We start from the raw sequence: 11,040 nt of genomic DNA, 5'->3' as shown, positions 1-11,040 counted from the left end.
ACCCGCAAAAATTATGCCCGTTGCCATCTTTAGTCCGGTGATTTCAAAAAAAAAAAGATTTGGAGTCCGGTATAATGTCAGACGACAGACTAGTATTTCGCTGTATGCCTGGTTCATTCGCCTCCCCGCGCATCTCCGCACGCACAACGTTGAGATGGTTTTATGCCAACCCGCTGCTCCGGGTACAAACCTATTCTGCTCTTTGTAAAACGCATTAGGATAGCTCCAATTAAAGTAGCTTATAAAATATTTTATATTTAATAAAAAAGAGAAAATGATAAGCCAACTTTTCATAAAAAGCTAAGTTCACAAATTTTTTTCTATGATTCATGCGTCTATGTTTATATGTTTTTCTGATTGAAAATCAAATCAAGAATTTCTTTATATCCCTTTCTTCTACCTTCGGTTTTATATCATATTACATAGCATGGTATATATAGATATTAAATACAGCAAAATGCAGCGTGTCCAGTTGAAGAAGCACTGTTCGTGAAACAATACTTACATCCCAAGTGGTGGCATGCGACACGATGGGCAAAAGGAGAAATAAACGTGGTAATGGCTGCCTGCTTGCCACCAAAGCGTAGATCCTTAAAAAGCGGCATGTGCTGATCTCTGGTTGCTTGGACATGGCGAACGACCACATGTCTACACTCTACACTGACCGCACCAACGTCCAGCTTCAAAAATCAAAATGTACGGTAAGCTATTGCAATGCAATTCAGTAACCGTTGGTAAGGATCAGAAATCAAAGCGCAAGTACCTTGCCGCATACCCAAATTACCAAGCTGGAGAAACTAAAGGCGACAGTCGTATACTCCGTGTTACATTTGTGACTTTTGGTTAAAAAAAAAGAAAAGTAAAATGTGGTTTTCACAGAAGAGACATTGAGAAGTTTTCCTTGTCCTTGAACAGAAACATCACGATCTTCATAACTTCTCGGGGTGATGCCATGTGCCACGGCCGTGCCCGTGCAGCAAAGAAACAGATTCCAAGCACACATTTTAAAACTGGCAATTACGATGCAACATTTGATGCAGGTAAGCCATATGGAGCTCCATAAGGAAGGCATTGATGCTGTCTCATGCAAAATTCTCCAACCAAGCAAGGTATTGGTTCTAGTTTTTCTGAAAGCCACCTGTAACTAATTCCTCATACGCCAATCGAAGTATCTTTGGTTAACTGTCACAAGTGGTAAGAAAATTTGCGGTCCCAGATATCTTGCCCAACACAGAACCGCACTTGTGCGAAGGATATTTGATTTGTGTGTGATAGTATACTCAAAAGCAAACTCTGGGCCCAACCATTAATAGAAAATTGCTTATAGATAGTGTAACTCTGTTCAAATTTGGCAACACTAAATATGGGCAAAACATGATGTATGACAAAATGGTAGACACCCTGCATAAGTTTGACGTCAATCTATGCAACCATGTCTAATGAGCTGCTCACTTAACATTTCCGTTGCGAATCGAAGATCTACATGGGCCAGCTGATGTAGTAAAGGGTACACCTTTGAATGTTGCAATTCCATTCTCGTCGGTACGAAGATGCTGGATGCATAACAATGAGGTGAGCGCCATAGTGGTAAACTTCGCACAGTATAGGAATAAGCGACATCATTCATCAAATAAAAACAAACATGGTATTTGAATTGTCAGGATCTGATAACTGAGTATGTTATGTTAGCCATGAACATCCAATGACAATGATGTTACATCATATCAAATTGGTCATAGAAATGTACCGGGGTAATCTTGTCCAGCTGCTTTTTCTTTGGATTTAGAACATCTTCAGGCTTCCCATCAAACCTACACGCGAATAACAATTTAATAAAAAACAACCAGAACATAACTGGTAAACAAGATGGTTGTCAAAATGCAGGGCAACACAAATTATAGCCCCAGAGAGACAACTCAAATAAACTTGAAAAGAGCAATCAACCCTTTATTTCAGAAGTGAACACAAGCATACACGATCTTTATGATACAAGATACCATGAGCCCAAACAAAATGTGAGTCAAGCTCACTTGCAATATTCGATTCCTAATAATGGCGGAAGAAAACTCATGCGTGAGTTCATTCAGATTACACTTGTAGGTTCGATAAACATTGTTCTTATGAGAAACTAAGTTCTTACAGCTTGACTAACATATTCATGAGTATAAATCAGGACAGCTAGACAGAATATAAATGCTAACTGCACAAATGAGCCTTTAAATAGATTATATACTGACCCAGCAAATGAAATACGTTCTCCAATCTTGGCTCCTTCAGGAGGAATCAAAGGCTCCACAGCAGTATGATCTTCAGTTGAAGCACACAAGACCTGAGCAGAAGATTGATGCCAAAACGAACATTACAATAAAGACCTCCCAATAACAGAAGTGCACTTACAGTTTGGACTAGGAGTTAAGAAACTTTAGTTCAATGGTACTACTCTGCTGACAAGATAACAAGATACTGCAGAACCATATAACAAAAAAAAAGGGCATACCCAGTGCAGAGAGCTCCCGCTCTGTGCGGAGAGTACCCAGTGCAGAACCATATAACAGAAGAGATTTAATTGACTCACTCAGTGTTCCACTTCAGAAACTTTACTACATGATAAACATTTCAAATTAGAAATAGACATTTATAGAGCTCTTTATTACTTTATTAAACTTTCTTCAGCGAAAAATGCTAAACCGTTAAGTTACCTATTTCTAGCGTTAGGCAACAGTAAGACTTGTTTGAAGTTTGTAGTAGTCCACCATGGTACTCTCGCCAATAGAAATTATTAGGGCATATTATGTTCACAATACAAGGGATATTTCTACCGGCTAATCATTAATGTAAAACAATGACCTATTGGGCTTTGTTTGAGTCTTCTTAGAAGACTACCTTCTTAATTTAGTGATACAAGCTCTCGTGCGTTCGAGAAAAAAATACAAGAAATATCTTATTCCAATGCAAAATGCATGAGTTCTTCCTTATATATTACCCCACATAATTATTTCACTTCTAACTTTACATCATGCTAACAACCATACATTAAATAGTCTTTTTGGATAATAATGAGGTAGGGTAGTCATTCTGAATGTTTTATTGGTTTATGTGTAAAATGCCTTGTAACTTCAAATGGACAGAGTAGTATTTTGGGAAATTTCGATAAACCAAATAGCCTAATAACAACCAAATTTGTTTTCCTGGGCTACACAAATGAAATTATAATAGAAACGACGTACCAATCCAGCAGACATAACATCCCGCAGCTTCCCAGGCTTCACATTCGTGATCAAGACAACATGCCGATTCTGAAAGAGGAAAATGACAGGTGTTTATAGCAAAACACAGCAGCATAAGTCGAACAATTTAAGAGAGATCAAAAATGGTTGAAAACAATTTGAGTTCCTTCTTGCAGCTAACTCACGGTTAGATCATCTGGGCTGCAGTACTTCGCAAGACCACTAACAACCTGACGCACATTACCATCTCCCAAATCTATCTCCTCAACCAAAAGGCTGATCGGTCATCAATCAAATGTTAGGTTGAATACTACAACAGAAGTACTGAGAGAAATTCTAAGTGTTGCAGAAGTGTGAAAATACAGCACCTGTCAGCAGATGGGTGCTTCCATGCTTTACGGATAAGGCCAACCTGTATATTCAGGATACTGATATTGCACTCTGATTCCTTGTCTGCAACTTTCTCTGGAGCTTTCTCTGCTGTTTTTCCTGCTGACTTCTCTTTCTCTTTCTTTTTCTCCCCAGAGGTTTTGTTGTTCCCCGCAGCAGTAGGATTCTCCTTATTTTCAGGAGGCTTAGTCTAAAGTCAACAAAGAAAGGAAACCACAAGCTTATCAAAAAAAAAAAAAGGGCAACTTGTACAAGACAGTAGTCACTCAGAATAAATGGTGTCTAAACATGAAATCAGCAATGCTATCAAAAAAAGTGTAAATGACCAAACGTGTCATAAACTAGTAGAAAACAATAAGAGTAGCAAATTTACAGCCCATCAAACTTTGTGATACAGTGCACATGTAACTACATAATCATAAAATTGCAATGAACTTAATATGCAATACTGAGGCGATCCAGCAAATAGTTCCAGGTACTGATCCAGAAGTGCTGATAAGTGTGAAAAGTAACGAGAATTTGCTTGATGGCAAAACAAACTACCTCCCCTGCAGGTTTCTTTGAGTCAGCATTTCCATTTGACTTGTCAGCAGTCTTCTGTCCAGAAATGGCTTTCTTCAAACTTGATTCAGCATCTCCTTTATCAGCTTTCTTTGGATGCTGCCAAACAGAAAAAGGAAAGGTACAATTACTTCAAATATCTTAATACAACCTTTTTCCGACAAATGTTCTGAAGATGACCAGTACATACATGTCAGTGGATATTTTACTAGTGCCATAGTAGCATTGAAGCAATTTTGTACCAAATGCAGAATGAGAAGGTACAAATTTAACAAACAAAGCAGGAAGACACATACATAAATTTTAAACACCAAACAGAAGCAACATGTAAACAGAGTTCTGATTCCTAGGGTGTTGTGGCACGCATGTCAACTAAGTGTGGATGGGTTATATTTCTAAAACCTCCCTCAATGCAATGATACACAGCTCTCCAGCATATTCAAGAAAAAAAAGTTGAGCTTCCATAATTTATCATAGCAGAACCCCCAACAAGTTACTTACAGAAGGTGGATCAAAGACAGACTTGACCACATTTATCTTTTGCAAAGTTGTACCAGAACCAACAGTGTTCTGCATCAGATAGCAAAGATTGATGTGAGAAACCACAGTGAGTGCTCCCAGAGAGGAAAATGAAAGATGGCATAAATGAGAATCCTTTTAATTACAGATGGTAGTTTTTGTTAAAAAAAACAACAAGAAGAGACTTCTGTCAGTACAAAATCACTGGCATATTAATAGAAATAAGATACAAGTTTTGTAAGATATTCTGAATATTATCATAGCAGACAACACTGTACTTTTGCACTTTCAATGTATTACAATGGCTAATTTTGGCTTCAAATATTGTTGGGAGGAGTCCAGAAGTGAGAGGAAGCATCTCTGAAATGATAAATTAATAATATTATAGAATAGACAACAGTGAAAAGTCCAAGAATACAACCATAGGGTCCGGGGACACGAAGAGTTAATGTCGACCTCATTTTCAACTCTTGAGTCGAAAAGAAATTCTAAAGGCAAGTAACACATGGAACCATGACAAGAAGATTTATATTCATTTGATCCTTTCGTTCTACCGATGAGCACATATTTCATATGGGCAACAGATAGTATGATTAAGTATGAATAAAAAAAGGAAGGTTCATCTTAGACCTGAATGTAGTCCATCCACCGCAATACATGCGGATATTTCTGCAACTCGCTGTCACTAACACGAATCTGAAACAAGAAAGGCAACTACAAGTTTAATAAATTTGCAACATTTGTTTATAACATAAGATACAAGAACAGAGAACGAAAATAGTACACATGAAAACACATAACATTTCAAACAAAAACTTATAAACCCCCACTTAGAACAAAAAGGACTAAAACTCACCCAGTTACAAAAGTAGATGTTTTCATCACTTTGGAGTATGTGTGGTAAAACTTTTTGCAATTTGTATGCGAAAATGCATTAGCCACAGTTTTCACTAAAATTACTTCTACCAAATTATAAAATGTCTACAAGAACATAGAATTAGTACTTATTAAGCTTTCAGTAAAGATGGACCGAGGTCTTAGGTCTAAAATACATAGATGAGAGGGAGAGAGAGGGAGGGAGAGCAAAAGAATGGCAGATTTGACGTTTGATGAAGGTTGCACCATTGCAAAAAAAAATGATAAAGTTATATCATCGTACCACAAAAGGATGAACAGTTGCAAACACATCATTATCAGCAGCTGATAGTTTAAAACCATCACCCGATAGTACAGACTTCTGGGACAAATCCTGATTCAGATTATCAAGCAATGCATGCTGTTTTCCATCACTCGCAGTAAAATTGCTGCAAAATTTTACCCATTTCTTCACCTATCAATGAAGAAAATGAAGACATGTGTTACATGTGCAGCAGCAACTAGCAAGTGTGTTTGGTGTATAGATCAGGAAAAGATCATTACCTCATCCTGAGACGAGTTCACAATATGTGAAGACATGCTTGCACTCTCTTCAATGCTTGTATCGGATAAAGTGATCTGTACAGAAGAAAAGAAATCAGTAACAACTTCCAGCCAAAATAGCCAATCTGTGCAAATAAAGTTTCTAATTTAAAATATGGGCAAAGTTTAGTCAAATAGACAAGCACAGAAGAAGCAAGAAAAACAATAAGGTATAGGTTCACAGAGTTACAGCACAGTATATGGAACTAAGATAAAACTATTGCTAGCAATAAATGTGTGTATTATGGAGCAGATAAATCAGGCATCTATACAATACAGAAACATAAGTGATGCAAAACAATTTTATTTAGATCCAATGTAAAATCCTAGTTAAAATGTCAGCACTGTACCAAGCAGAAGGCATTGTTTCGATAGACATTATAATATCTGCCATGAAGCCTAAAGAGGTGAAATGGTAACAAAACAACTAGCAAGCAACAAGTAACAAATCAAATCCACAAGCTGGAATTCATCATCTCAACCTTCATCTCTATGTGACTATAAACTATACCATGTTCTAGTTGTGTTGCAAACCGTAGCAAAAAACGCTGTAGCTAACTGGGTGTTTAGCTCACACGCCATCTTGGGAATTACTAAACACCCTTCATCTATCTACTTAGCTAAATACTCAATTGTAGCCAGATTAATCAGCAACACAGAATTCCTTCAGCCTGATCGGTACCCGTTGCTCAGCTGCGGCTGCTGGAGTCGTAAGTCGTTGCTACAGTATTTTACTGTACCCTCTGCCTACGGTGCTGCAGCCACAGCTACAGCAATCACAGCCGAGCGGAGTACATGTACACCCGATATTTTTTGCAAAAAGAAAAATAAGAAGCTAGTAGGCATAATACTACGGAGTACATGTATAGAACAGATCCGAATGCAAATGTCTCAAGTTAGAGTTTGGGTGCTCGGTCTCGCACAGAACCACATAAGGAAGGGAAGAGAAGGGATAGGCGTACTTGTTGGGTGCTTATCACCGGCGAAGGCCCCGAAGAAGACCTGGGCACCTGGCGTAGGGCGGCGGCGGCGCCCAGTCGTCGCGACTAGAGAGGGGAAGAGGGAAAGGGCACGCGGGGGCACGGAAGAACCACGGGACACAGGTAGGGATGGCTTACCTCTTCCTACGACCGAAAGTTGAGGCCACTTGGGCCGAATTGACATTAGTTAAGCTTGGGCTTGGTTTTTACAGCTGAGTTGGTGATGGGCTACAACTTTTCTTCCTGGTATTTGGATTTTGGGTTGGGCCTATTTTTGTTTGGGCTCTGCCAACTCTAGAAACGACGGGCTCTTCTAACTATCGGGAGGGCCGCGCAAGTCTACTCGTCTCTCCTCCTTTCCTCTCGCTACAGTCCCAACAGGGTGAATCGTAGGCGATCCTCTTTCCGGCGACCAAATCGAGCTTTGTGGAGGATGGGGAAACTTCGATTTGGTCGTCCGGTGTATATACCCATTACTATTAGGTTTGGTTTAAGTAGATTAGGGATAGGTTTATCCATGTCGGAGGTGTGGCGTGGATCCTTCTACAGGTGCTGCTGCGTCGAGGTTGGTTCGTGCCTGTTTGGGGCCAGCTCCTATGACGTCTACGTCGGTCTCTCTGCCTGCATGGAAGGCGATGGTATCAGGTATTTGACTGTGCCGGCGCTAAGGCATGGTCTTGTCTTCCTATGCTGCTGCGGCTCCAGCGAGCAACGGCGAGGATGCGACTAGGACGCCATGTTGACTTTAGACGTGGGCCTCTCCAACATCTCCGGCGGCTTCCCCGACTTCGCGAGCGGTGGCAGCATCAGGTTCTGTCCCTTTCTTGCCTTCGTCGTCGCTGGCGGAAGATTTGGAAGGTATGGCTACCAACTCGAGGAGAAACCAGGCTGGGTTTTGGATCCCACCTTCTTTGGTGGTTCAGTTCCCCTTTGGGGTTCGTCGTCGTCCAGTGTGTTGGGGGCTCTGGTCCTTGAGGCGTCAGATTCCTCGGTGTCCGACGATGTGATGGCCGACGGCCATCCTTTCCCGCCGTGTCGTTCAGCGGTTACAAAGCAGGTCGGGGTTGACATGCTACACAAGACGGCAACAAAAAAAACTTTGTTTCTCCGTCAGAGAGGAAGTTGGCTTCAAGCAGTGTGCTCTGGCCAGCGGTGGCGAGGTAGACCGGGAGGAGTTTACAAGGACCGAGTTGTAATTTTCTTTCCTTTCAAGGGTGTTCTTGTCAGATTTAGGCGGTAATCACAAAAAAAACTTTACGTGAAATATAAACCTGGTTTTCTAAAAAAACTATCAGGAGTATTCTTCTATCTAGACGAAGGGGACGAAGTGCTTTGTGCTGCCGGTGACCGGTATAGTTGGTGGTAGCGGCATGCCGATGCCGGCGTTCACACTTTTCCTTGAAACTGGTGTCTGGAGAAGTGGTGAACTGGTGATGCAGAAGACTCGAAAACCTAGGTCAAACAATGCAGTTACACAGGCGACGATGACAACCTCACGCCCGCGTTTCAAAGCACAACGTCCTATTTGGGCCGGCCACGCGTGCGGCTGTGGCGGTGGCGTTGTGCCGCTATTGGAGGAGGTGGATGACATTTGGCAATCTGGCGCGGGAATCTAATGCGGTGGTGGGCAAAGTATAAGGCCGCATGATGCGACACCGTCCGCACATGGGTAGGTCACGCTTCGCCCAATCGCCCTGAGACGAGGGCGGACGGCGACGACGGCGATGCACCGACGTCGATGCCAATTAGGCTCCACCATCGACGTAAAAACGTTCAGCAATGTCGTCCGCCACCTTCATCTCAGTGGAGACTCCGACCACTTTTATAGTTTGTGGGTATTCGTAAAGTCCGACGTAGCTCCAGATTAAAAAAACAGCTTCGCTCCTAATTTTGTGGCAAATGCCTTAGCTCCACGAAATTTAAATCTGTCAAAAACTTGTATCTAGCTCTCAGATCCAATCCATGGAGCACCACAAGGGGTGCTCCGAAAACTCTAATTTCATGAAGTTGAAGAAAATACTGCCACTTGTTTCACAACACTAAGATGCAATTTTTCATTTTAGCCCCCATTTATGTTTCAATAATTATATGAGTCCATCTTAGAGTTGAAGCTCTGTCAAACGGTTTGACAAGAGCTCAGTTCCACCGTAGAGCTGCTCCATGGTGGAGCGCCTGGTCTTGAGCTATGTTTTCAGAGCTGGAGCACTGCCAAACAGGCTTATTTCTTTCTCTCTTGTACATTTATTTCAAGAAACCTATCCTACTTCTTATTTTTCCCACGTCCTTCCACCTTAGATTGGCACGATGGATACGCGCGCGTATGAAAGCTCTAGCTTGATTTTGGTTAATTGATGAAACCCTAAGTGCTAACCTAGTTTATCAAAGTAATTATGAAATATGTAGCACTACTCCAAGTGATGAAGCAATGGCGAAGATCATGACGATGGTGATGGCATGGTGATGATCAAATGCTTGAACTTAGAAAAGAAGAAAGAGGAAAACAAAAGGCTCAAGGCAAAGGTATAAATAGTAGGAGCCATTTTGTTTCTGTGATCAAGACACTTAGCGAGTGTGATCACATTTAGGTTAGATAGTCGTTCTATTAAGAGGGGTGAAACTCGTATTGAAATGCGGTTATCAAAGCGTCACTAGATGCTCTAACTCATTGCATATGCATTTAGGATCTAGTGTAGTGCTAACACCCTTGAAAGTATTTGTGAAAGTATGCTAACACATGTGCACAAGGTGATACACTTGGTGATTGGTACATTTGAGCAAGGGTTAGAAACTTCACCGACGGAGTGTCCGCCCGTAAGTGTGGATAGTCCGACGGTGCCACCGGCACCCTATATATAAATGATAGGGGTTCATAGAGTGACCGGACGCTGATAGCGCAGTGACTGGACGCTGGGGTCCTGAGTCCGGTCAGTAGCAGCAGTGAGCACGCGTCTCGGTCTTGTGACCGGACGCTGGTGCAAAGAGTGACCAGACGCTGGTAGGGTGCGTCCAGTCAGTGCTGACGTATGCTAACGTGAGGCGTACAGAGGAAACGTTGAGTGATCGGACACCGGATGAGTCCGGTCGATCATGACCGGACGTGTTCGGTCATGAAATTTTGCGTTTGAAACCTTACTGAAAACGACCGGACGTTGGGATCCTGCGTACGCTCACTTTCTAACTGACACGTTCGGTCATCACTTGACCGTTGAGATCGAGCGATCAACGTTTGAAGCCGATGACACATGGCAAGCATCGGACGATCGGACGCTGGGGTCCTACGTCCAGTCGAACTGACCGGAGCGTCCGGTCACCCCGTGTTGTGCCTAGTGAAGGGGTACAATAGCTCTATTTTGTGGGGGCTTCTATTTAAGCCCCATGGCCGGCTCAAGCTCACTCTCTTGGCCATTTGCATTAACATAGCAACCTTGTGAGCTTAGCCAAAACCCTCCCACTCATCTCCATCATTGTTTCATCATCATTGTGAGATTGGGAGAGAACCCAAGTGTATTGCTTGAGTGATTGCATCTAGAGGCACTTGGTGTTCGTGTTTTGCTACGGGATTCACTTTTGTTGCTCTTGGTGGTTGCCACCACCTAGACGGCTTGGTGCAGCGGAGGAGGATTGGCACGAGTCGGTGATTGTTCGTGGCCATCTTCGGTGATTGTGAGGGGATTTGTACCTTCCCCAGTGGAGCACCGAAAGATAACTCTAGTGGATTGCTCATGTCATTAAGTTACCTCACTTGTGGGTAGGTTCTTGCGGTGTCCAAATTATGTGGACGAGGTTTGTGCAACACCTCTTAGCCGCCGAACCACCAAGTGTTGGTCAACACAACAGGGACGTAGCGTGTTGGCAAGTACGTGAACCTCGGGAGAAAATTGGTTGTCTCTTGTCATTTGGTATTC

At 42.2% G+C, this 11,040-nt stretch overlaps 1 protein-coding gene across 1 annotated transcript; it reads right to left on the bottom strand.

The window, feature by feature from the left end:
• Positions 1-1,339: 1,339 nt before the first annotated feature.
• On the bottom strand, positions 1,340-7,251 carry LOC136453093 (uncharacterized). Its single transcript, XM_066453668.1, has 12 exons — positions 7,118-7,251; positions 6,117-6,191; positions 5,857-6,027; positions 5,328-5,393; positions 4,680-4,748; positions 4,161-4,277; positions 3,596-3,807; positions 3,413-3,503; positions 3,228-3,296; positions 2,238-2,329; positions 1,748-1,811; positions 1,340-1,553 (listed from the first exon to the last, which is right to left on the bottom strand). Exons 2-12 carry the CDS (start codon positions 6,150-6,152, stop codon positions 1,449-1,451), a joined length of 1,092 nt encoding a protein of 363 aa, XP_066309765.1. The 5' UTR covers positions 6,153-6,191; positions 7,118-7,251; the 3' UTR covers positions 1,340-1,448.
• Between the last annotated feature and the right edge of the window lie 3,789 nt (positions 7,252-11,040).

Source organism: Miscanthus floridulus, chromosome 5 (assembly GCF_019320115.1).
Source record: "Miscanthus floridulus cultivar M001 chromosome 5, ASM1932011v1, whole genome shotgun sequence".
Lineage (NCBI taxonomy): Eukaryota > Viridiplantae > Streptophyta > Magnoliopsida > Poales > Poaceae > Miscanthus > Miscanthus floridulus.
This window is presented reverse-complemented; position numbering and strand designations above follow the sequence as displayed.